Source organism: Serinus canaria, chromosome 9 (genome assembly GCF_022539315.1).
Source record: "Serinus canaria isolate serCan28SL12 chromosome 9, serCan2020, whole genome shotgun sequence".
NCBI lineage: Eukaryota > Metazoa > Chordata > Aves > Passeriformes > Fringillidae > Serinus > Serinus canaria.
The window spans coordinates 3,419,774-3,446,928 of NC_066323.1; the positions used below are offsets into that span (position 1 = coordinate 3,419,774).

At 44.6% G+C, this 27,155-nt stretch overlaps 1 protein-coding gene across 1 annotated transcript in view; it reads left to right on the forward strand.

Annotated features, from left to right (window-relative positions):
• The window catches only part of LOC103815278 (multiple epidermal growth factor-like domains protein 6), a 183,272-nt gene that overhangs the window by 149,721 nt on the left and 6,396 nt on the right, over positions 1-27,155 (forward strand). Inside the window, exons 22-32 of the mRNA XM_050978185.1 lie at positions 3,291-3,419; positions 7,610-7,738; positions 12,810-12,938; positions 14,472-14,600; positions 15,275-15,400; positions 17,115-17,243; positions 18,991-19,119; positions 20,167-20,298; positions 25,096-25,224; positions 26,085-26,210; positions 26,676-26,804. Of these exons, the coding sequence (XP_050834142.1) occupies positions 3,291-3,419; positions 7,610-7,738; positions 12,810-12,938; positions 14,472-14,600; positions 15,275-15,400; positions 17,115-17,243; positions 18,991-19,119; positions 20,167-20,298; positions 25,096-25,224; positions 26,085-26,210; positions 26,676-26,804 (1,416 nt within the window). The remainder of the gene's footprint in view (positions 1-3,290; positions 3,420-7,609; positions 7,739-12,809; positions 12,939-14,471; positions 14,601-15,274; positions 15,401-17,114; positions 17,244-18,990; positions 19,120-20,166; positions 20,299-25,095; positions 25,225-26,084; positions 26,211-26,675; positions 26,805-27,155) is intronic.

Genomic DNA, 27,155 nt, shown 5'->3' on the forward strand with positions numbered 1-27,155 from the left:
ATTTGCCCTAAACCAGGACACACTCCTTCAGTAAAAAATCTTTTCCTAACATCTAACCTAAATTTCCCTTGGCCCAGCTTATGAATGATTAGTTTTATGACTACAAATGATTAGTTTTATGTGGATGAGACAATATCTGCCTGTGTCCAGCTGAAAGAGACCAGAAAAATCGGTCTTTATTTCCACAATTTGCGCCTGTGCTGCAGCTGGGAGTTCAGTCCCTTAGCATTTTGTGTACTCTGTGTTCTCTCATGTGGAAATGCAGCAGGGTTTTGGGGTGCTGCTGGATGTGACCCCGTTTCCCTTGGCAGCCTGCAGCAGCGGCCGCTGGGGCCGGGGCTGCTCCAACTCCTGCGCCTGCGACGGCGGCGACGGCGGCTGCGACCCCGCCACGGGCACCTGCTCCTGCCAGCCGGGATTCACCGGGCAGCACTGCCAGCTCAGTAAGTGCCTGCCTCCCAAACCCCAGCTCCCACATCCCTGGAAGTTGTGTTTTCCTGCTCCTTCCCCGCAGGAACGCTCCCAGGCTGTTCCGCCCCCGCTCTGCCCCGCGCTGCGCTCTCGCGTTTCACCAGGGTTAGATGCTTTGCCTAATTGGATTTCCAGAAAAGGTATTTTCAGCCTTGTTTGGGACCCAGCAGCTATTTTTAGTGTTAGGATCTCTTGAGAGGGATAGGATTGATGTGTATTTGGGTTGTGGCATAGGAGTTTCCATATTGGTTTTACTTATTCGGTTTTAGGGCAGCACTTACCCTTCGTAAGTCTCTCTTTCAGGTCAGGCACATAGAAATACTCCACATGTACACAACAGAAGGAAAACCAGGAATTTTTGGAGTCCTGTATTTATTAACAACAAAAATGTGCAATGGTCTTATCAGAGACCCATGACCCTCACCTTTACATTCACCTTTAACTGAGGTCAGTAGCAGATGCTTCAAGCATATGAAAACAGGCTCATAGTCAATTTCTCATATGTCTCCCCAGGTACCATCAATTTCTCATTCAGGAGCTTCATGAGACAGAAACAATATCTCTATATTTAATACTGCTTGATTTTTTTTTCCAATTAATGTGCCTATTTTCTTTTTCATTTCATGCAAGCATTTGGAATCCACTTCATCTTGTGGCAGTAAGTTGCATAGTTAAGCTGCTATTACTATTATTATTGATTATATTGATGTTGTTAAATAAAACAAACATTTTATCTACTAGTTTAACAATCTTACAGTAGCACAGATGTAGCTACCAGAGTCTCAGTAGCGTGGGCAGGATTAACTGCTGGTGTCACACAGAAATGTCAAAACAATTAATCTGGAATCGTGACCTAAGACAAGGAAGCCTGGAAAGATCGTGCAGCCCTTGTTGCTCTTGGCACAGAGGGAATGGAAGGACAGTGTGTGGGGAGGACCAGCTCCCAGAGAAGGAGCTGCCAGCTCTGCTTCTCTTTCAATCTTGATCCCTCTCAAAATAGCATCTCTGAAGACAGAGTGGCCAAAGAGCTGCTTGTAATCCTCGCTGGGAAGGGAATCAGTGAAGCCATCACCACTGACAAAATATCAGGCAGTCCTTAAAGTTCTTTCTGTGGGCTTTCTGTTCTATTCAGTCTGCTTTTTACCCCTTTTTGTGTGTTTGTGTATATATGTATGTTTATATACGTGTGTGTGTGCACACAAGATTGTTCTTCCCATAATTTTATGCTGCTTTGGAGGTGAAATCTTCACTATCCCTGGATATTTCTTCTGCTCCCCAGGCATCCCTCCCTTCTCCCTCAGGCTGGGCTCCTTCCCCTGGCAGGAGCTCAGGTTCTCTGTCGGGGTGGCTGGGTCCTGACACGCATCACAGCAGCCTGTGCCTGCTGGAGCAGGGGCAGATTCTCTGTGCTGTGGACTGTGAAATCATTTGTGAAGTGCTCTGACCCTTTGCCATCACCTTGAAAAGCCTCAGCTCTGGGCTAAACACCTGAAGGAAGCTCTGCTGGGAGCCCCACACCTCTTGCTGCACTGCAGCACCATTTCCCTTGCTCAGGTTCTCTGACTGAAATTTCAGCTGAGAAGGAAACATGGAGAAGGATCAAGCTTTTAAGGCACAAGTGCACCTTTATGTATTTATTTGTTAAACAGTGATGTGCATCTTTGGGAAGAGGAAGGGATTTCACTTGTAAGTGCAAAAAAATTGATTCTAGCATACATTTTAACAACGTCCCATTTTTTGACTCCTTGAAAGCCAAGAAATACTGAAGGCACCTTGCTCTTCTCCCAGCTCCTCTGTAAGACACACAGTTGGCAGAGTCACTGAGCTGCAGGAGCAGCTAAATTCCTGCCAGCTCCAATCACTGCCCACCCATGGCACCAAACAAACAACACCAAACCCACCCCCCTATTCCAGACATGAGCTGTCTTTGAGGACTCTTGTTTTCTGTTCTCTCTGATTCCTTCCAGATTGCCTGAAAATCACTTTGTTGCTGTAAATGCTAAAATCATAGACTTCTAGAAGAGATCTGGCAATAATCTCCATAACTCATTTAGAGGGATGTTCACAGACCTTCAAACATGAGTAGAGGCCCTGTAATATTGTATTTAGCCAAGTCTATCTCTGTGTTTCAGCCTGTCCAAAATATTCAATGTGAATTAGGCAACTGGCCCTGGTCTTAATTGATTTTCCTATAATCCTGGAAGAAATTATTTTCGTTCTCAAATGTTTTCTTTCTGCTGATAGCAAATACCATGCAAATCTTTAAAAACTCCTCACATTAACTGCTGTGGAAATGTAATTGTTAATCTGTCCCCCAGATGTAATGTTTTCACTTGAATCTTTCAAAGCAGAGCATGAAGGGAAAGTGTGCAGCATTCAATTTGGAGCTTTGTGAAGGCAACCAACACATTTCATACTTTCTCCAGCTTTCTGGGGAAAGAGGATTTGCAGGAAAACAGAGGAGCTTCTCCCCTCCCAGCTGATGAAGTCCCAGAGATGTGCACATAAGCATCTCCAGACCAGTGGAAAAAGTGTCATCATGCAGGAGCTGTGAAGTCTCAGGCTCTGCAATAGAAGGTGTTCATTTCCTGTGCAGAATTTAGTCTCTCAGCACTGGAATTTTTCTAAAATAGATCTTAAGTGTAGCCCAGCTTACCTGAACCTCAGGGGAAACACTCAAATCTTAGTTTTAAGCCGTTACCTTTACGCCTTGATTATTTTGGAAATAATCAGATTTCCCATGCATGTAAAAATTCTCCATTGATCCCTGGTCTGCTCTGGCATTAATCCATCATCTGGTTGTGGTTCCTGTGCTGCAGGGTGCCCCGAGGGGAGCTTTGGCCCGGGCTGTGAGTCCAGCTGTCAGTGCCAGAACGGAGCTGCCTGCGACCACGTCAGTGGAGCCTGCACCTGCACGGCGGGCTGGACAGGAACCTTCTGTGAAAAAGGTACTGCTGCTCCCCCTGGTCCCTTTAGGATTCAATTCAAATTCAGGAGAATTTGTCTCGGTTTTTATTCAGAGAGCAGGTTTTACAATTGACAGCATTGGATCTAAATGAACCACTGAACTTTATTGGAAGCCGATGCTGAAATGTGAACTCCCCTCCCAGCTCAGCAGAGCATCGTGCTGGGTGCCAAATGTTGGGCACGTGTTTTCACATGGTTAAAATTAGATATATGCTTAAGGCTTCTGCTCTATCACATCTTTGTGAAGACTCTTTTCAAGCAGAGTCCCACTCTTTGAGCACTGAGCAGGGAGAAGCTTGTTCAGCCTTATGCTTTCTTGTCTCCAGTGCCTCCCTGAAGTGATTTCGAGAAAAACATGGATGTGTGCATCATCCCTGTGGAACTCTTCAAGAACAGATTCACTTCTAACTTAAATAAATCCAATCCTATTCTATCTACTCTTCTATCACCTAGTCATTTGGTAAAGTGTTGGAAAGGTTGGACTGGATTCTTTAGCTGCATTATGGTGAGTCAGTCCACGGCATTATCACAGGAGGTTGCTGTCGTGCTGCATCATTTTGCAGATATTTTTGTATAAAAAAATACAAGAGAAACAACACAAGGCCATTCAGGCACTGTGTAAGTTAATTGTAGGTGATTGAAGATTCTGCAAATTATGGTATTTGAACCAAAGTCACAACTATTTTGCATGGAAAGCAGCTTTATCAGCCAGTTTCAGCAGCGAGGATGGAGGGAAGTGACAGCTCTTGCAGGCAGCTGCTGCCCTCTCATGGGAAGGAAGATGCTCCACAGCCTGACCAGGAGTGTGGCAAGGCACCCACAGGTTGGAGTTGATATTCCTTGTTGTTGTTTCCCTCTCTTTCTTACCAGGGACTATGATACAAAATAAAAATTCTTTCCAAGGTTCTGCTCCAAATTGCATCTCTTAATTCATCTCCACTATGTCCCTTTTTAATACAATTTAGCTGAAATCTGTTTTCCTAAATCTACTGGGTTTTTAAAGTTATTGTATTTTTATTGGAAAAAAAATGAGGCAGTTATCTGTGGTGTTGTGTAAATCTCTTCATTCCAGCAGAAATTATAATGGGAACAAAGAGGCTAAATAGCCTTTACCAGAATAGGTGTGAGGAATATGAAGAAAACTGGGGATTCTATTGATGGAAAAAAAAAGAACAAATCTCAGCTTCCAAATCAGTCATGTTGGACATTGTTATCTTTTTTTTTATTCCTGAAAGAAGATTGTGGAGGGGAGAGTGAAATTCAGGGCTCTGTAAAACTCCATTTCCTGCGAGTTTTCCCTCAGGAAGGCAGAGTGTTTGCTCTCAGCTGACCTGGGTTACCTCTTAACTTAGGAAGTTTCAACCAGAACAGTTTGGCAGCTTCCAAAAGACGCCGAGGGAGGAGAACATGTGGGTGGTTTGCCCTTGGTAGAACCTTCTTGGCACCTTCTCTCGGAGGAGCTGCAGCGCTTCTGTTTGGAGTGACTGGGAGACTGGCAGGGTTTCCTTCTGGCAGGGATGTGCTTTTTGCCGTCCTCTTGGCAATCCACCCACGTTGGCCAGGCTCTGTGCCTTGCAGGCAGAAATTCACATCGAGCCCTGGACTTCCAACATCCTGCTGGTGCCTCAGCCCGTGCCTGGGTAGAGAAGACAGCCCCTTACAAAATGGGATTTTGATTGATGTTAATAATTAATATCACCCCTGCACAGCAAGGGTTTGAACCTGCAGTTGTTGTTTTTGGTATTTTGCATTGTGGCAACACAGGATCTGGGTTCAAGCTGAGGCTGCAGAAATCCCAAAATTTGCCTTCGGATTTTTGGTTTTTGTTTGGGGAAAGTTTCTTCCCATTTTGGTGGGAAGCTGCTGTTTCTTTTCATTAATTTGCTTCCCTCAGTATGAATTAAGGCTTCATAGGTTTAGGTGCCTTGTTGCAAAACAAGACTTCAGTGACCATTTCCAAACTTATTTGCCACAAATTTCCATAATCTTTTATTAATATTTATTAGAATTGTTAATGTAATCTTAGTCCTTGCTGAGTCTGAATCTATCTATATAACCTGTCAGTAATGCAGATAACAGCCAAAGCCACAGCACCATCATCATCATCATCATCATCATCACCACCCAGCAGCACAGGACAGTTTTCAAACTCACTCATAGCAGGAGACACTTTTGCTCCAGGGCTGCTGTTTCATGAAACCTTGATGTGAATTATTCAGGAGCTGACTGAACTTCTGTGCTCTGAGCCACAGGATGCTGACAAAAGACCTCACACTCTTCAAAGGACTTTTGTCTGTCCATCAGCACCTCAGTTCTGCTCTGCCCTGAGTCAACTTTGATCAGCTGCTCTTCATCTGGTACCACTCAGTGGTGCTGCTGCCTCTGCAGTTGTGCTGTGGTCACATCTGATAATGATGGGGGAGAATAAAGCTACCAAGACACTCTCTGAAAGAAAATTAGACATTTCTGAAGGTGCTACATGCCTGCTCCATCTTTCAGCCCTGCTCAGTGCTTTGTGAAAATGAACCTTGTGAATTTTGTGACTCTTTCAAAGGAGTTTCAAAAGCAGCAAAACTGTTTCAGTTGCAGAGCAGGTAACGATTGCAAATAAGGCTGAAAAAAAAAATAATCTACAAAGAAATTATTTCAGTCTGTGAGAGCAATCTAGGAAAGGCTTCCTTTGAATTTTCTTGAAAGCAGCAAGTGGCACAAGCAGAACACTGATGAAATAATGTCTGTTTCTTCACAAGGTCTCACATTACCAAAGGAAAATGAATCATTTTTGGTGGATGCTGCTAGCAGTGCCACCAGCCAGCTTCCAGATGTGAGTGGCAAAAAAAGGGACAGAAGAGCCCAGCAGTGGAAGATGTACAGGGAGAACTCACTGGGAATGTTCTAGGCCAGGTTGGATGGGGCCTGGAGCAGCAGTGGAAGGTGTCCCTGCCCATGGCAGGGGTGCTGATGGCAGGTGATCTTTAAGGTCCCTTTCAACCTAAACCACTCTTGGATGTCACCAGTGTTACTCTGACCTGGCAGAGATCTGTGAATTAGTGTGCAGGGTTGCTGGTCAGTGTAGATGGTGGTAATCATTGCAAGATTCTCTTGGGAATCCAGTCATTCTGATTTCATGGCAGAAGTGTGAGGATTGGATTTTAAATAAGAGTTTATGTTGAACAGGGAGGACAAAGAGACAAATTTTACGGAACTACTGCTTATTTTACTGAATTTACTGCTTATTTTACTAAATTTACTGCTAATTTTACTGAATTACTGCTTATTTTACTGAATTACTGCTTATTTTGTGAGCACCCTCACTCCTGAGGTTGATTCAGGGATTCTGTGGAAAGAATGATGTTCAGTTGTGTATCTACAGATCTGTGCAACATAAGATGCTGTACTGTGTGACATAATATATGCACTTACATAATCTAAACACACACAGAGGTTAAATTAGGGCTACATGGAGAATACATTTTTAAACTTTGCATAGCAGCTTTAGTGTTCTTGTAATGCAGCACTTGGGGTATGATGTGGCCCACTGACAAGCACTGATCCTTATGTTCACTGCTGTCAGCACTGGTACAGATAAAAATTGAATCCTTGGGGCTGCCCTTCCTTAGTCCAGGTTCAGTTCCAGATGTAGGTGCAGAGCTTCTTCAGCTCCCTGGGGTTGTTTTTGCTACATTTAATTTGTCTTGGTTTTCTGTGCTCATTCACTTTGCCAGTTTTTCATTCCAGCCCTGAACTGCACCACTGTGGCTTAGGTTCACTGTTAAAGAATCTTTAGAGAAGTGTCAGGACAGTGAATGGGAGCAGAAGTTTTGCATTTCCAAAGGGAGGGAGGTCAGCAGGGATGGCCCTGGAGTCTGGTGTTATATTGAATTATTCCCTCTGACCATTACAGAGGCACAAGGAACAGCTTGTGTGAACCCAGCTCCGTTCTCTCACTTGTTTTACGGCTTTTCAATATTCTCAGCCCTGTTTTCCTGTGCAGGAATCTGTTGCTTGTGTAAAAGGGTCACATTTTTCCAAGATGCACTGTAGCAGAACTGGGCAGGCTTAACCCTTGGTGCGACTTCGGTTCTTCAGCATCTGTGAAAAGATGAGATGGAGTTTGTGCAGAAAAACAGAAGCAGGAGCTGTGCTAAAAAGGAATGTTTTGCATTTCCAGCTTGTCCAGACGGATTCTTTGGGATTGACTGCCACCAGGTGTGCAAGTGCAAGAATGCTGCTGGCTGTGACCACGTGCTGGGCTGGTGCCACTGCCTGCCAGGCTGGCTGGGGGAGAGCTGCGAGCAGCGTACGTACCCCCTGCTCCCACACCCCAAACCTCCTCTGGGAATGGGACAGTGCCCTGCAGGGCACGCTCCCAGACAGGTCACCTTCCTTCCCAAACATGCCTAAAAAAGGAACAGTTTTTGGTGGCTGTGTAAAATCACCAGCTCTTTTTAATGTTCTATTTATTTTTTAACTCGTCAAACGTGATAAGGTTTTAAATAGCAGAGCTGTCTCCTGCCATGTGACAGCTCCCTGCTCTTTATTTTTGTGTGACATTAACAGATTAAATGTTGTGTATCTGTTTCTGGTGTATCTCATCTAATTATCAATTAAAAAGTGTCAGATTACAAAATGTGCAAAGTGGAAAAATCAGACCTGGGACTATTTTGTTATTTGAGTTTGACAAAATAGGTTTTTAAATAATTAATAAGGAATTTATTTGTTTTCAAATAAATTTCAGCTTCCTAGGTGTTCACAAGTGTGGATTATTCCACAATTTTTAAGTCAACAAAGTGCTTGTATGTATAAATATATCAAATTGGCTATTCTGAGAAATTTTTCATTGCATTTCATGGGAAATTAGATCATTTTCTTTAGCTGCATGGCATTACATATGGAGATTCCTGAGCCTATTTGCAAACTTTAGCAAATAAGTGGGCTTTTTTAAGATTTTCAGGTTTTAGCTTCTCAGCTTCCTTGTTTTCCTTTAGGATGATGTCATGGTCTAAGCTTCCTTTTGAAAATATGAGTGCTGTCTGCAGGACTGGGGTGTAGAGCTGGGCTCCAGGGCAGCTTCACAGCAAGCCAGCTCTGTGAGGGAACACTTCCTTAGTCCATAGGTCACAGCTTTCTGCAATGGAAAAGTGGTTTGATTTAGAAAATAGAGAGAAATGTGGCTTGTATTGAGGCAGGGCTGTTCTTCAGCAATACAATATTTTATCATCGGCCCTGTTTGAAGGCAGTGCTTGCTCTTCACAATATTTTCCCCCATCACTCAACACAGCCCATCTTCTGAGAAGGCTTCTCCTGCTGCAAAAACCCCCTTTTGTTTACAGTTCTGTTGAATCTTCCCCATTTTAGACACTTTTCCTTACATCCCACCACTGCAGTGTTTTGCCTCCTCATGCCCTCCCAGAGGAGCACTTGGCTCTCCCCCTCCCACCACCTGCAGATGCTGGTGGTAGCCCAGCCTTTGAGGGCAGATTAGTGGAGTGAGCACAGAACAGAAGCAGCCCAGAGTCACTTTCCATCCCACAGGTCAGAAGAGGTGCTGCTGAACAGCAGCAATATTTGCTCCTTGGTCACAGTTCATTTTTCCCATCCAGCCATAGCACTGGCAATGTGTCACCTTGCCCCTTCCCCAGTCCTTAGCATTAGGGATGGGAAGCTTTGCTGTAATTTCATTAAATTCAGTTAAAAGTTGCAGCTCCTTCTCCACAGCCTCTGGTGCCCTGCTCTGCTCACATTAGGGAGGAAACCCTATTTATTGTCTTGTGCCAGAGCCTTAGAGCTTTGTGCTGGGCTGATTTGTTCCTGCTGCTGGTGAAGGTGCCAAAGCCCCCGAGGTCTCCATGAGTGAGAGAGAGAGGTCAGCTAACAGTGCAGGGTGTCTCCTCCTTTCCTCTTGGCCAAGTGAGGGATCTTCATTTTGATTTTACACCTGGGCCCCATCCAGGCTGCTCCAGAGCTGCTCAGAGCCAGGCAGCTCAGGGTGGGAGGGAGCTCAGCACTCCCCATCCTCCCAGGGTGTTTAATATTCACCTTGCCTGTTCCTGGGACCCACCAGCTCCAGCAGCTGGAAGGACAGCACTCGTGTGGAAGTAATCAGATTGCAGGCAATGTGCTGGAGGATATTGAGGAATAATTTTGGCATCATGGGATTTGAATTGATCCTAAGCCAGCCATGCAGTGAGTTTTATACTCTGCTATCTAATTACAGGCAGTATGGACAGTGATGCCTTTTGTTGAAGCTGCCTAATGCTTTCCATTACCAGACCCTGGGTTTCAGTTGTTTGAAAATGAATTATGTTAATCTGGGCTGAAATCTGCCAAGCAAGCTCTGCCTCAGCTTCAGTTTGTGCTTGGAGGTTTTATTTGGGGATTTTTTTGAGTGTCCACCTGAGGTATTTTAGGTTTCCAAGAAAGAGGCTTAGGAAAAGTATGTTGCCTATTCTCTCTTTTATTGTTGTTGTTGTTTTGTTTGTTTTGGTTTTTGCTGTTGTGTTGTTTTAATGAACTGTATCACTGAGTGCTGCGATATCTCAGTGATACAGAAGTGAGGAGCTGACATTTGGCATTTCTTTGTGACAGAGATGTAACCTTCCTTTCTGAATACCCCATCCCTGGAAGTGTTCAAGGCCAGGTTGGGTGGAAGGAGCAACCTGATCATGACAGGGGGGTTGGAAATTGATGATCTTTAGGGCCTCTTCCAACCCAAACCATTCTGATTCACTGCAAATTCATCCAAAGTTGGCAAACTTAAAAAAAGCCAACCAAACCCTCCAAAAATATCATGCTGCATATGGTCTGCAGCAGATGTACACAAATCAACATCTGAATTTTGCCTTAATTCTGTCAGTACTAAACATGCCTCTTTCTGGAGCTGTTGGAGCTCTGTAGAATCTTGACTGAAGTGGCTCCTTGTGGTAAAAAAGAGACCACACTGGTTTGAAAAATAAATAACTACAGAAAAATTTTCTCAGCCAGAGGCACTGATAACAGGGGTTTGACATTTCATGGTGTGTGAGCACTTGAATTTGCAGATTCCCTGTTCTTTTAAAGCTAAAGCTTCATTTTGTGGAGAATAATCCATTAAAGTCACTTGGAATCAAAGCTCCTGGACACCCTATAGAACATTGGAGCCCATCATTTTCCTTTTCTCCTGGGCACATTTGAGGGCTGTTGACTTCTGGTCTGAAAGAAAAGTCTCCAGTTTCATGTGATCCTTCCTCTGCATGCAAAAAGGGATTTTAAAAACTGCAAACAAATAACTCCTCCTCTTGCAGGGGAAAGACACTAAGAGGAAAATTTTGAACCAGGAGGAAATCTATTAATTTAAACCTTTGGATTAAGTTATCTCTTTTCTCTCATTGAGAAGAAAGAAAAGGCCCAGGGATACCTGTACATTCAGTTGTGGAATTCCATGAAATAGCTTCAGTATATCACTTCTTCCCTAAATCTTCAGAAAAGTACTTTGAAAATCAGGATTGTCCCACCAGGAAGCAAAACAGCAATTGTGTCTACCCAGTAGAACAGTTAAAATGTTCTTCTCCACAAATTTCTGCGTTCTTACCAGAATTTTCACTGAAACACCCTATTGTCTTTTTGGTAAGTGTAACAAGAGCTTTGCACACATACTCCAAAAACCTCCCACAAACCACTGGTAACCAGTCAGGGGATCTGGTGATGAGCTGGTTTTTCCTTTGGCTTGGTTGTGCTATAGTTCTGGTCTGTATTGTGGAAATATTTAGTTCTGCTCCCAAAATCCGAGCCAGAGCTCTGTAGATGTGCTGAACTTTTCACTTGGCAACCAAGCTTCATTTGCAGAACAAACTTTTAGTTGTGATGGGATTGAGCTCCTGCTCTTTCTTGTGGTTTCAACATGGATGAGGTCCAAGTGATGACAAGAACAAGCAGTGGAGAAAAGTAGTCCAGGGAGAAATGGTGTCTGAGAACCAGGCTGGGAAGCTGGAAGCCTTTCTCAGATGGGGAGAAAGGGGCTGAGAATGGGTCAGAGACTGTCAACCAAGTTCACCTCCAAGATCAAGGTGGTTTCACACCTCCCTTCTGTCCCCAGGGGCTTGCTCTCCCACAGCACTGCATCATGTTCACAGACACCCTGAAAGGCAGAGAAGCTTGGGTGAAAATTCACTGTTTGGCTGTGAAACCTGGAAGATGTCACATTCAGTGAGTGCAGGACACTCTCCTGGATCAGGGATCCAGGCTTTTTTTGCCTCTCCAGTGCATGCCAGAGGTGCTGCAGGGATGAGAAGTTCTGACAGAGCCCCTGCAATGCAGAACAAAAACCATGCAAGGAGACAATCCAGCTCCATCAGCCTCCTTTGTATTATTTTGGGTGAAATCTGAAGAAAACAGGGTAGAAGATCTGTCTGTTCTCCACCATCCAAAGCTATCCAAATCTCCAGTGCAGTGGAGACTGCAGGAATTTTATCCCTGCCATTTTTCACGGGCAGCAGCACTGAAAGCAGAGCGTTTGCTTACCAGATGACTGCGTTAAGTTTTCACCTGGGAGCCAGCTGCTTAACCAAACTCATTGAAAATATCACCCCTCTCTGACCAAAGAATGAGAGTCTGGCTGAGCAGAGGCACCCAGCTGTGAAAAATGAACACTGAAAACAATGAAGTTGTCAGTTCTCTTACCAGGATGCAAATAAATACCGGCTCTGTCAGGCTGGCAGTTCTGCTGGACCATTAGTTTAGCACAAAGACGTTCTGCAGAGCAGGGGATGACAGCAGATCCATCACCCCAGTGATCCAGCCCCTCCATAGAAACCTCTTCAGAATGGGCTGTGATACACATTTTTAACGCACATTATTAGGTTAGGCTTTCATAAGACACATTTTCTCTAAACTGCAGAGTGTTGCAGAGCAGTTTCAGTTTATGTGATCTTAATTTGTAGAATATATTTTATTTTTAAATGCTTTTTGCAGTTTATATATTGCCTGCTCTTGTGGACTTAGCAGTGCTGAGTTAAGAGTAGAACTTGATGATCTTAAAGGTCTTTTCAAACCTAAATGATTCTATTATTGTTCCTAGAGTCAGACATGGTTAAAATTTATATTTCCAGGAATGGTGAAGTCACCATTCCTTGAAGCATTCAAAAAACAAGTGGTTCCAGCGCTTTGTGATTTGGTTTAAGGATATTGATGGTATTTGGCCAAAGGTTGGACTGATGATTTTGAAGATCCTTTCCAACCTTAATATTCTATGATTTTATATGGACTTAGACACTCTTATGAAGTGAAAAGTATCACTGGAGCACAGCTCCAACCTGATTTCCCTGTCACTGCATTGTGCTCTGTTCTTCCTTGGACACTTCCTGACGGTGTTTTATGGAATTCTGTCATTGCAGCCTGCCAGGAGAACAGCTATGGGCCAGGCTGCAGGAGCACTTGTCACTGCCACAACGGAGCTCTCTGTCACCACGAAACCGGGACGTGCCTCTGCAGCCCGGGCTGGAAAGGAGCCACCTGCCAAGAAGGTACCGTTGGAAATTCAAACCCCTGCCTCTGGATTTTAGGGGGGAAAAATAAAACCTGTGTTTGGGGAAAGCTCACTGGTATTTTAGCTCTCAGCTCGTTGCCCTGTGTTGTGCTTGGGTTTGGATCTGCAGTGACGTGAATTGGTCCATTAAATTAATCCGTGGCACTGTGTTGTAGGATCCCAGAGTGCACGGGGCAGAGGGGTGAAACAGCCATAAACTGGAAAGAGAGAGGATTTTGAAGGCTGATGAAGGGAGAAAAGGTCCATAAAACTCCCAATTATGATGCTGAAATGAAGCTCTGTTTCTTTTCCTTGGGCTGCTTTGCTGTCCCATGCACCAGACTGATCCTCGGCATTACCTTGTGCTGTTCCAGACAGAGCCTAAATCCAGAACATGTGAAAGGCATTGAGCCTTCCAGCCTTGGCAGTCAGACCCATACATGAGGCTTAAGCACAAGCCCAGCTCCACAGAGCCTTAAGAAGAGGCTGGCAAAGAAAAGCTGCACTGTGGCTTGCACTGCACATCCTAATCCATGCATCCCAGGCAGTAGGAAAAGTCTGTCCATGCCCATTGCAGAAGCTCCTTGTTCTGTGCCTTCCCCACGAGGTCCCTGGGGTGGCAGCAGTACCATGGAGCTGGGAATGCTGCTGTGGGTGCTCCTGGGTGAGCAGGGATTGCTAGGGAAAGGGGATGAAAGCTGGCAGGATGAAAGCTAGCAGTGATATTTAAATCTAGCACATTCCCCTTTTTGATATGCAGAAGCTTTTCCGTGAAGAATTTAAAATTTGGGAAGACACCAAGCTGTTCTTGATGACATGTACCTAAATTTTTGTTTTGTCTGGAGGCCACAAATACAAAACTAAAATGAAAGTTTAAAAAGCTGTTTCAAACACACCTTTTCTCTTCAAATACACATTTGGGGATTTCTTTTCTCTATGAAGTGAGGAGGTAGAGCAATTATGTGAGGCTTGGGGAGCCATCCTCTGGTTCCTGTGCTTTTCCAAAGTCAGATCTTGTCCTTGTTTCTGTCTTAAAGAGGTGTCACTCTAGCACATGGCAGAGGTGTCTGATGTTTTTCCAGAAATTTAGGTTCTATCCATAGAAACTGGTTGCGATAGAAATTCATACATTTCCCATATTAAAATTAGTTAAATGGTGAAATGTCATCAGCAAGATATGGGCAGCAGGATCAGTTAAAGAAAGAGCTGTGATTTTAGGAGGACTGTACAAAGAAATTCTGACAATAGGGAAATCAAGAACTGCACTCCCACTGTTGAGAAAGCTGGAAGGAACAAAAAAATAGGTTTTGTAGGGACAAACAGAAAGTCTCAAGGTTATTTGGTGAGTCACTAATTCACTTCATCCCCTACTTTGTTCCAAGGCCAGCTTTACAATGATCAGAGTAATTCCTTACTCGTTGCGTCCCCATTTCTGCTGGGTTGTACCTCCAGAAGGGCTGTAAGGTGGTGTGCAACCTGTGTCCTTCTCCTGCACCTCCTGATGGAAGGTTTTCCCTGCCTCCCCTTGCAGCCTGTCCCCCAGGGTGGTACGGAGCAAACTGCCTGCAGCGCTGCCTCTGCCACGGCCAGGCCACCTGTGACCCTGTGAGCGGCGAGTGCCAGTGTCCCCAGGGCTGGACAGGGACAGCCTGTGAGCTGGGTGAGTCCCACCACCCCCCCAAACTGTGACCCTGTGAGCAGTGAGTGCCAGTGTCCCCAGGGCTGGACAGGGACAGCCTGTGAGCTGGGTGAGTCCCACCATCCCCCCCAAACTGTGACCCTGTGAGCAGTGAGTGCCAGTGTCCCCAGGGCTGGACAGGGACAGCCTGTGAGCTGGGTGAGTCCCACCACCTTCCCCAGCCCTCCAGCACCTCGGTCCAGTCACTCTAGAAGTTCAGTTGTGCTGGGGTCTGGTTTGAGATGAGCTGGAGGAAAAAGGATGGAAAACACCAGGTGGGGAGAAGTTAAAAAAAAAGAAAATTGGGGTTGTTTATTCAGAAAGGAGAAGGCTGAGGGGAGACGTGATATCGGAACTTGAATGAATCCATGGTGCTGGAAATTTGCTGGGCAGAGGAGAGGAATAAGCTGTTCTTTGTCCTTTGGGAACAGGGAAGACTGTAATGAGCTCCAAATTTAAGGAGAAAGAAAGAAAGAAATCCTTTAAGAGGAAAATGGTGTATTTCTAGAGAATTTTGCCAAAGGAGGCTTCAAAATTTCCTTCACTGAAGGTTTTTAAGCCCAGTTTAGGTGGCTCATCATATTGCAGAGGCATGAGGGACTTCCTGCTGGGGTTGCTCCAGCCTGGCCCTTATCATCCTCCCCATTTCATTTCAGAGTGTGGGGAGGGGCAGTTTGGAGAGGGCTGTGAGCAGAACTGCAGCTGCCACCATGGGGTGTGTGACCAGCCCTCAGGGAAGTGCCTCTGCCACGCTGGCTGGACCGGGGACCGCTGTGATGTTGGTAAGGGCAGCTTCTTCTGCAAATCCTTCATTTGAACCATCAGCCATTTCTGCCAGTTTTCTATTTTCTACCTTAAATTGCCAGTATTCTGCAGGCCAGTCAGGATTTATGCACTCTCACCCCATCTCAGACCCACAGGAAGATCTCTGCCCAACCATGCCCTTGTCCAAATAATTGTATCCCCTCCTACCTCTGTTCCCTGCCAGCTAAGAAAATGAAGTCATTTCTCTACCTTACACACACAAGGAAGAGCACAGGAAAGGGAGAGAGTTTTAAGGAGAATTTGCCAGATCAGCCACCTGCTGCTGAGTCTCTGTAGGTCATTGTTGGGAGCTCAGCAAACTGGACTGGGGTGGTTCAGACAGTTCAGATCTGGCACACGACCCAGATTCGACACAGCTGTTTGGCATGCTTAAAGCCATCTGAATCCCTGAAATAGGGATTAAATCTCATACACAGTTGACTTAAAACTTGCTTCCAGCTCAGCCACTGAGGTGCTGTGCTTTTGGCAAGCCACAAGAAGCTTTCTGAGGTCTCCCTGAGGCACTGAGGACTCACAAAGTCACATCCACCAGTGCGACCTGTAAACCCTTCTCACTGCCACCTCCCTTTCTCTGTGGTCACTTTGCAGGAACCTGGGAGGTGGAAGCAGTTTGTGGGCACAATTCCCACTGCTCAAACAGCTGTCCCTGTGTGCAGAGTTGTGTCAAAGCAAACAGCATCACCCTCTCCATGGACCCAGCTGGATTTGCACTCCAGGCTGTGATTCATTCTTTGCAAACTTCCCTGTGCACACTCACTAGCAGCCAGTGTTAAACGCTTCTAATATTTTTAATATCTTCACTGATATTTTCTGGCCACACAGTCTGCTAAATATCCTCCTGAGCAGGAGCTCAGGCAGGGAGGATCCTGGCTGGTGTCCAGTGGAGGCTGCTGTCCAACTAACCAATATGATTATTGTTTAGATTATACCCTGTTTATACATTCTACAAACTACTGCACGTGCTAATTGCACACTTCTTGATTGATGCTTCTATCTTGTCCATGTGTTCTGCATGCACTTCTCAGAGTATTGGTTACAGCTCAGGTGGTTCACAGCCCTCTTTTGTCTAGTTCTTGTGGTCTTGGTATTCTGTTTCTCAGCCTCTTCTTCCTTAATTTAGCACAGTTTATGTCTTGGTAACTATTGTATTTGCAGGGTGCCCCAACGAAGGGAGGAGTGATGAATCTGACTCCATGTTCTCAGAAGGATAATTTATTATTTTGTGATGCTATATTATATTAAAGAATGCTATTCTAAACAATCTTAAAGAATACAGAAGGCTAACAAGATAATAATGAAAACTCTTTCCAGAGTCCTGACACAGCTTGGCCCTGATTGGCCAAAGAGTGAAAACAACTCACAGCAAAAACCAATAAAACAATCACCTGTGGTAAACAACCTCCAAACACATTCCAAAGGAGCAAAACACAGGAGAAGCAATCAGATAATTATAGTTTTCCTTTTTCTCTGAGGCTTCTCATCTTCCCAGGAGAACAATCCTGGGCGAAGGGTTTTTTCCAGAAAATGTGAATGCCACAGGTAACCTTGACGAATTCCCGAGGGTGCTGATGAGAATAACAAGAAGCAGCCTGGCTGCTGCTCACTGTGGCCTGGACCTTGCAGATGCATTGCCACAGCAGGCAGAAGGCTGCTCTCTCTGCTTGCCCCCAGGCTGTCCCCCGGGATTTTTCGGCGAGCGCTGCGAGGAGCGGTGTGACTGCGCCCACAGCTGGTCCTGCCACCCCCAGACTGGAGTGTGTCACTGCGAGAGGGGGTGGCGAGGGAGGCACTGTGACAAACGTGAGTGATGAGGGGATAGCTCAGCTTGGGGTGCATGTTCCCCCAATACCCAGCCATGGCTGGACATTTTCACACCCTCATTCCGCAAGGTCGGGCTGGAGGTGCTGGCTGGGATGGGTGCATGGAGAGGGTGGCTGTGGAGATTTTGTGGGGTTTTTGTTAAGGTTGGGTGGGATTACTTGTGCGAGATGGTATTTCTTGTTTGGATTTAGATATTTGTTAGCTTTTATTTATATTATAGTCTGTTGTGGTTTGAGAGGAAATGAAGTTTTTTGTGATAGTGTGGTCACGCTAATCGGTGTTCAGATTTTAAAACTGGCACTTGGTCTTACAAACCCTGAGGTTTATAGTATTTTATTTTTATATATTTAAAATGGAGTTGTATTTTTATAAGGTTTTTTTAAGGATAAACTGTCTAATTAAGAAATTATACTTAAGTTATTTTCTAGTTTTAACTTAATAACTAACTACTTGTTTGTAATGTGCACTTTTTTATCTAATTACATAATACCACCCAAACCCATGAAGAAGGTGAAGAAAGAGGACTAACTGCTGCCCTAAAACCTCTATCTTACTTTATATATATTACTATATATTGTAAATTTAGGTCCACTGACAAGGGGAGAGAAAGTTGTATCTGACTCTGTCTTATTAGAAGGCTAAATTATTACTTTATTATACTATATTATATTAAAGAATACTATACTATACTATACTATACTATACTATACTATACTATACTATACTATACTAAAGAATACAGAACAGATACTTACTGAATGCTAAAAGGATAATAATAATGAAAACTCATGACTCTTTCCAGAGTCCCAACACAGCCAATGAGTTTAAACAACTCACAGCAGAATCCAATGAAACAATCACCTTTGGTGAACAATCTCCAAACACATTCCACATGAGCACAACACAGGAGAAGCAAATAAGATAAGAATTATTTTCCTTTTCTCTGAGGCTTCTCTCTGCCTTTCAGCTTCCCAAGAGAAAAACCCTGAGCAAAAAGAACCTGTTCAGAGAATGTAAATACCACAAATATATTCTAAATATTTCGATTTTATATATAGATATCGCTATAGAACGCGGCATGGCGCAATGCACCACGACTCCATCAGAAAGGTGTATAAGAGAGATTTATTATAGCAACATGTTGCTTTTATAGTTTTTCAAGATATTTACATTTACTTAACAGACACGTTCACCTCCCACTGGTCATAAGAAAGAAACAAAGTTCTCAAGAGATGAACAGGGAGCCACGTCATTCTGTGAGCCAGCTAGAGTCTGTATCTCTTAACTTTATCTCTTCCATCACGTTGTCATGGGGATAGCCTTGGGAGGCATATGGGGCTTTCCTTTTCTTCAGGAAGCCTTCGTTGGCTCACAAGAACAGCACAAAATGCCTTTCCTACATATAGATACATATAAAAATATATATTCTATATATACTATATTCTAAATATATTTGATACTAAATATTACTGTATTCTAAAACTTTATCTCTTAATACTTCAAACTCAAAGTTTTCCATCCTGTGATATCACACACTTCCATTCAAATTACACACCCACAATCCCAGTTCCATCATTCCATTTCGGAAGCCTTCCCCAAGGCCTCAGGTCAAGCGCGGTGTTCTCTTGGCGGTCAGCGCCGACAGTGTGAGATTCTCAGTGAGCAGGGCTGCAGCAGGTGTCTTTGTCCCCTGTGCTGGCCCTGACGGGGTTGGTGTCCCCTGCAGCCTGCCTGCCGGGCCGCCACGGCGTGGGGTGCGCACAGCGGTGCCGCTGCCCCGCGGGACGGCCCTGCCACCACCTGACGGGCGCCTGTGGATGTCCCCCGGGAGTCACCGGCCACGGCTGCCACAAGGGTGAGTTCCTTGGCACAGCACAAATGCTTCCCTTGCCAGCTCGTTCATAATCTGCTTGTTGAATTGGAATGTGGTGGTGTGGTGCCTGAAGAGGGAGGAGACAGCAACCCGACGGGAGGGGAGATGGCCAAGGGTGCTTGTCCCTCACCCAGGTGGTTTGGCCGGCTCTGAGCTCTGTTTGGGCTGCTGGGGTTTGCCCTGTCTGTGTTTGCCAGGGGCTGAACTGGCCCCAAAGAGGCTGAGGATGTGCCAGTGGAGCCCTGCCCTGCCCACAGCCTGTAAAGCAGCAGCTCAGCTTCTGTTGGCCTTGTCCCTGTGCTAGGCTATCTATTCCTGCTCTCAGAGCTCATGGAAAGGACATTTTCTGCTTTCATAGCATGGAATTCAGTCCCCCAGAGCTGTATTTGGAAGCAGGCTCCTGTTTTGACCCCAGCTGCAGCTCTGATTTGGTTCCTCCCTACAAAACTTTGCCTGAGCCCTGCTTTAGCCAAAGGAGAGCCAGCAGTAAATAGGAATTGAAAGGACTGACATTGGTGTCCATTATCCTCCTCCAGAGGACTCTAAATGCTGACCCACAACCAGGGCAGCTTAATGGAAATGAGATGTAAGAATTAAACGTGGAAGGTCCAAAACCTGTAGGCAATGTGGCTGTCAGCAGGCAGAATAAACCTGTTGATGTTGATGTTTCAGCAGCTTTGCAAGTTTAAACTCCCTGCAAAAGGTAGAATGTCTTTATCCACACGCCTGGTCCCTTGGGAATTATACTGTTATTTTAGTCAATTTCACCTGACATTTCCCTATGATTTTTTTTTCTAGTGACAAGAAAATTGTATCTGGCCCTTGACAGTTGGGCACAAATTGACTGAACAAAACAAAATCAAGCATTCAAGTAACCCCCAAGTAAATGTAATAAATCCAGAGTCCCGGAGGAGAGCGTCATTCCGTAGGCAGGGATTTTATTTAATAAATTTCAGCCCGCTCTTTGTTTGAGCACTATATTTACCAAGACAAATTTAATTTATTGGTTTGCATTTCTTTTTCCCAAAGCTTGTCCAGCAGGCACCTATGGGCAGGACTGTCAGGGAGTGTGCCAGTGCTCTGCTGAGAATCAGGAATGTCACCCTGTCACCGGCCACTGCTCCTGCAGCCCGGGCTACCACGGGGCCCATTGCCACCTCCGTGAGTATTCTGGGGGGTTTCTGCCTTTCTGACAGAGAACTGAGTCTTGCAGGAGCATCTGCTGGAGCTTTGGGTTCATCTGTGACTGAGAGAAGTAGAGGCTAATTAGAGTATAGAAGTCATAGTATTACAAATAGTTATAGTATAGGAAGTAAGCATAGGGTGTGTTGATTTACACTAAACAAAAGTAGTTGTATTATTGCAAGGAATTAATCTTTTTAAAATTTAAAAAAATTCTAAAAATTAATTAATCAGGTTTGTTCAAAAATGTAATTAATTCAATCCTTCAAATTATTTTTAAACCCACCAGATTTACCTGCTAAATTCTTCCCAATCTCATGCCACACTAAAGAATGTAAAGATCGTTCTCTCAGCTACACCTGGATTTTGTGCAGCTCTCTCATTTCCAAATACCAAGTCCAAAATACTTCCCGAAATCTCTGCGTGCTCAAGTGAGGACAAATGGTTATGAGAAAACAACAAGCTGAAATTGGCAATAAATCCAAGTGATTCATAAAGTCCTTTCAGTTACAGAGCCTTCTGAGGTACAATCAAATTAAACCAACTGTTACTCTGGATTGAAAAATGGTGACTAGTGTAGAGGACAAAATGCCAATTGGCCCAATGCTCCATCATAAAAAATATTCCCAGATCCGCATGGCTCATGCTGGTATTTTAGGACATCTGTAAAGTTGTTTTTGGTGGAATGTGGCAACTGATAAGAAACATATACCAAAGCAGCCAATAAAGGAGACAGTTAATTACCTTTTTATTTACAACTTTAATTTTGGTTTTACTCCATGGCTTGTAGTAGTCTCATTTAGAGGAGAAAAAAAGGGAAAAAAAGAAAAAGCTGTTGTCTTTCTTGCTCAGTTTTTCTCTCTTTGGTGAGTGCTGATTTCTCTTTCTTGGGAATCCAGCACAGCTCTGTTTGGCATAATTACCTTTTGGGGTGACAAAAGCCAGCTGTCACATGAACAGCCTCAGCAAGGGTTAAACCAGTGTTTTATTCCTTGAGCAGAAATTGGGGAAAGACTCGCTTTAGAGATGGGCCTTTGTATTGCCATCGCGTCATCACAAGTTATTCTTTAAAATATAAATTATAAATAAAATACAGAGGATTGATTTTGTCCTCCGCTGTGCATCAGTTTTTGCTGTAAGTGAGATCGAAACCTGGCCTTCAGCACTGGGGCTGGAGCCATCTGGATCCATTATACATTAGATTATAATAAATGTTGTAGTAAAGCAGTAGTGGAGATCAACTATTTAACAGGATCATTTTAAAAGGCTTTATCATGCTCAGCCTATTACCTTTATGTAGCAATTTCTCAGTAGTCATTACCTGTGCGTGTAGCACTAAATCTCTCATTACAGTAAACGTCCTCAAACTTACTTAGATACTTCAGGTTTTATTTCAGAATTTTAAAATTTAATGCTTAAACAATTACACTGAAGTTCTGATGGAAAAGATATAAAAAGACTCATTGCAAAATAAAATGAGTTTTGCTGCATTCAGGGGGGATTTCTGTGTAGCTGGGATTAAAGCGTATGAGATTTGAGATTTCATGGTGTTTCGTACTCTGAAAAATGTACAGCAAATTCTTAAACACGGGTTTGTTAGATATTTATTGGAGAAATAATTAAATTATGGAAGCTCATAGGAAAATACTCATCTATGTTGGTGTTGTTGCTGTTGTCCCCTGTGCCATTCGTAAAGAGACACAAAAAATAGGAGGAGAACAGTTAGTTTAAAAGGCAGGTCAGTGGAGGGAGAGATTGTGGGCCTGATTCTGAAGTGCCTGACTGAAAGCCAAGGATGACTGGCATGACTTTGGTGGCAATACTCCAAGCTCCTGCTGTCCTCCCTGCAGGGAAAGCTGGGGCTGCTCCAGGGTGAAGAAGCTCTCAATGGAATATTAACCCAGCCCAGGGAGCCGCTCCCAAACGGGCTCTGGTCCAGTCAACATGTGGTTGGATGCTGCTGGAAACAGTTTCTGGCAACTGTTGCTGTATTTATGAAAAAAGGTTCAAGAAAGTATCTATAAAAGGTGTAGTTGGCTGGGAAGTCAAATTTCCAGGAGCCAAGAGCAACGGGGCTTTCATGTTCACAAATTTTGGAGTGAGGAGCTGAAAAAGTCTCTTGGCATGGTGCAGAGGAAGCAGACAAACTAGCAATAAGGCTCCCATCACTTGTCCATAACTTGGTGGATGGGCAGACCTACTTGTTAAAAGGGGTAAAAAGCAGTAAGTGGTGGTGAAATTATTTAAAAAAAAAAAGCATGGTATGTTTCTGTGACATTGACTGGGCTGGGAGTACCCAGAGCCAGAAAGATCTCAACAGCTTCACCCTCAAGCTGAAGGTGACAGGATGTGTCAGAAGGGATTATTTGACAATGTGATTTAACAGCATTGGTCAGAAAACCTCAGTGTGTGCAATTGCTATGGAAAGATTTAGGAGCTCTTGGTCATGACAAACCCACTCAAAGCAGAAGGAAAATCAGGAAATGAGGTGGAAATCTGGCTGCCACTCTTTTGTTCACAGAAAAAAAAACATAAGTCAGAAGCACAGGAAACTGTTAAATTAGGAAATGTCTTTATGAGATAACTGGTGGTGCAAGAATAGCCCTCTTTGCAAAGGCAGAGCCTACTGAAATGGTGGGACATGGTGCAAATTGCCCTCGTTATCTGCATCAAAATTCTTCTGCAAAGTACTAACAGATGAGGCAGCCTTGTTATTGAGCATGTCCACGGTGCAACAGCTGAACATACCCTGCATGTGCTGCTCCTTCTCGAGCCAAAACACGGGAAATACTGCAAGGACAAAGAATTTGGGAGCGAGGGAATGACTGCATCCCGTTCAGTCATGGAGCAGCTACTGCTAGCCTTGAGCTAAGGAATAGCTCTGAAAGCTTTGCCAGGGAGAAGCAGCATCTTCTGGAGTCTGGGAGACAGAATTTTTTAAAAAAGGAGAAAATCCAAATGATGACCAAAAGGAAAAGAAGGAGAAAAAGAGAAACTCACATAGAGTAATTAAATGATTGAATCTGGGTGAGTCCTGAACTTCAAGTCTTGGTGGGAATGAAGGGGGTGTTGCAGGGCTCACTCCTTGATGCCAGGGCTTGCACATGGAACAGATTTTGTGTCCTGGCAGATGGAAGCACTGATGACAGAGCATTCATTGAGAAGAGTCTGTGTTTGGGAAGGGCTGGGGAGAGTATCTGCACGTTATAAAAGCGTGTATCTGCTTAGTCCTGATGATCTGCTATCCTGGTTTGAGCAGAAGCCAATGTTCAGTTTTATTTTAAAAGGCACCCCTTCAAAGCTTCCCATAAGCTCTCCCTCACTATTGAATAGTTCAGAAAAGCCAGAGATTTCTCCAGCCACTCAGGCCCTGCTTTCCTGCCTTTAGGAAAGACAGAATACATGAAGTTATTTATGCAGATTGCAAGGGATCTGTTGCTTGGAGACGTGAGCAAACATATTTTCAACCAGGTTTCTAAAGTAGCCACAGACTTTCCTTCTGCCAGGGAAGAGAAGGAAGGGGTGAGCAAAGAAATGACATTTGGAGGTAGTAACACAAGTGGAACTGTTGGATGCTGATCATGCTGCTCGAGCACCAGCTACTCCTCCATCCAGTACACTGGAAAATTAGGAGAATAACCTGAATTTCCAGATTTCAGAGGTGGCACACTGGAGGTTCACTGGTGCCTGTGCCAGCAGCTCTGCCCATCTCTTCCCCTCAGCTCCAGCCTCCATCAATATAGATTATCCAGAAGATGCAAATGTGGCAAATGCATTTACATCTTCCTGATCTTTTGTTGGATTCTCCTTGAACATTAGCTGTCCAAAAAGTAACCAGAAATCCCCTGGAAAACCTCTCCATGGACAGTTTGTTGCCATGTAACACTGGCTCAGCAATCCATCCAGGTGTGATGATTCTTGTGGTTGTTACAAAATACTGTTGCTTTTTTTTTTTTTATTCCCCTCAGAGAATTTTCTGGCTTTGCATTTAAGTGATGTTCCTCCCGTACCTCTCTTCTGAGGTGGTGTCTCCTGAAATTCTTAGTTGCTGCCATGTGCACCATTTTCATGGTCTTCCATCCACAGGGTTGGAAGGGAGCTTAAAGCCCATCCAGTTCCATAGGCAGGGGCACCTTGCATTATCTCAGGTTGCTCCAAGCCCTGTCCAACCTGGCCTTGAACATTTCCAAGGATGGGGAATCCACAACCTCCCAGGGTAACCTCTTACAGTGCCAGCTCCAGTTCACAGGGAAGGAGTAGACTTTCTCCAACTTAATCATTGTAAGAATATGTGACCTACCCCATATCCATGAAACAGCTGCTAAAAGAGGCAAAAATGGCTCACAGCTTCCCACTGACTTGGACAAACCAGGTGGCTGCTGCCCAAAGGAAGAGGGATGACCCCATCTCTCCTGTGTAGGAGGGAAAGAGGGAATGCATTCATTTGGAACAGAAATCCCAAGAAAAAACCTCTGTAGAACGAGGCTTGCTTTTCTTTCTGCTGTCACATAAGGGGAATGGGAGAGCACAGAGCCAGGAGTCAGCAGCAGTCAGTCCAGCTCTCCAGGATTTGACAGTGCAATCAGAGCTGTCCCAAGGGCACTTTGTCCAAAGGAGTCATCTGCTCCTCAATGCCTACTACTGGCCCTCTGGAAGTGAACATTAGAAAATGAAAATCAAACTTTGATCGAAAGCAACAAAGTGCTTAAGACATGAAATGCACCAGGTCCAGGAGCGACCTAACCTAATTGCTGGATATTTTTTCTTTTAAAACAGGGTGTCCAGAAGGTACTTACGGTTCAAACTGCCAAAATCCCTGTAAATGCATGAACGGAGGCCGCTGTGACCCCGCATCAGGAACTTGTGATTGCGCTCCCGGTTTCATTGGAGCCAACTGCAGCAAAAGTAAGCCAGCATTCATGTTCTGCTTCTGTCAAAACACAGCAAAGAGGATCATTTGCATAAGAGCTTGTCTGAAGAAAAACAGACAGATCCCAGCTACCTCTTCCTTGAATTGTAAATCAGGATTCCAGCTTTGTAAAAAAATCTCTTGCAAAATATTTTCCCTCACTCCTGCATGCATAGAAGCGAGGACACTTACCCCAGGATTACAACCTGCTTGCCCAAGTTTATTTCTAGAGCCAGCTCAGCATGAATTGCTCAAGTTCCTTCTTCCTGTCCAAAATTTCAAGGTTGAGAAATTATCTCAATATTTTGCTTCACACTATGGTGCCATTAGTTTCAATAAATGGGAAAAAGATCAAGTTTTGTCATGGTAAAACTGGTAAAGACTCCATGACAACCCTACTGTTACTTCTCTGTTTCACAGCTAAATGCTGTGGCTGAATTTCTGTGGTCTGGTCCCTGTGAAGTTCTCTTCAGCTTATTCACAAAGAAGCAATGTTGGAATGTTTGGTTGCCCATAGCTTTGCTCTTCATTGCTGAGCAGCATCAGTATTAGGGAAGGAAAGATGTTTTAAGCTGGAAGGATGAGCAGCTGATATTTCAGTTGTACATGCACTCTTCTGATAGGAAAGACAGTAAATATTCCATATGAAATCATGGATTATATTTATAATCACAAGTAGCCTCAGAAGGTAAAGCAGTCATGTCTTTGGGTGGGTTCTGGCTTCATGGTTGGTGCTTTGAAGTGCATTAGGGGGAATAAAAACAAAGCCAGCCTTTCCCCTAAGGTTGTGGCTGTGTTAAAAATGAAAACTGCCCTTGGATCCTGTGGGTGTTTAACAAATCCTGTGTTTCCTCAGCCTGCCCTGAGAGCTGGTATGGGAAGGACTGTGCCCAGCTCTGTGCCTGTGGCAGAGGCCAGTGTGACCCACGGACTGGCGAGTGCACCTGTGCCCCCGGCCACATGGGACCTGCCTGTCAGCAAGGTAACAGAGCAGGACCAGGTCACCTCGCCAGAGGGTGACACACTTAGAGTACCCAGCAAATAAACTCAGTGCCAGACATTGTTCATAGCCAGGGCCTTTGCTGATAAGGCTGCGGTTTGGGGCGCTCAGCCTCTGTCCCTCCCCGCTCCATCACCCAGCCTAATCCTGCCCACACCTCCCTGCCACCCATCTGGGCACTGGGTTCTCCAGGAAGATGAGGCTATGTCAGGACTGAGTGTTTGGGTGAAACTGATAATAATCATGGAAACTAATAATAAATATGGAAAATAATAATAATCATGGAAACTAATAACAATCATGGTGGTGTCCCGCCACCCTAGGGAGACCCTAATCACTTGGGATACGTGTGGGGAGCATGTGTTTGTGTTTATTCCCTGTCACCTTCATCCTTTCCTTGGGGTGCTAATTTTTGGGTTTTTTTCAAACTTTGTTAATTCTCTGTAGTGTGTCCCCAGGGACAATATGGCCCCAACTGCCAGGGGACGTGTACCTGTCAGAACGGTGGCATCTGTGACCCTGTGGATGGCAACTGCACCTGCGGGCTCGGCTGGACAGGAGGATCCTGTGAGGAAGGTGATTTCCTGCTTCCATGGCAGTGGATTTGTACAGTCAAGCTGGGGTTTGTAGTGCCCCCAGACACCCACAGACAAGCACAGTTTCAGAACTGCCCCTAGTTAGAGCTTCAGGTCTTTTATCAAAGACAGTTTTCCTCCTGAGTCCTGCTCATGAATTCCCTTCACACTCCTTATTTCTTCTTCACTCTTTCTTCTCCAGTCCAACTTTTGTGTTCTTTTATCTATAGGAATATTAGGTTTTGTCTTCTTCCATGTGATCCTCAGAGCAGGAGAAGCCCATGTCTTCCTCCTCACTGGTTGTGTTCTCTTTCATTTGACTCTGGACTGGATTTGAGCTTCCCATGTGTAG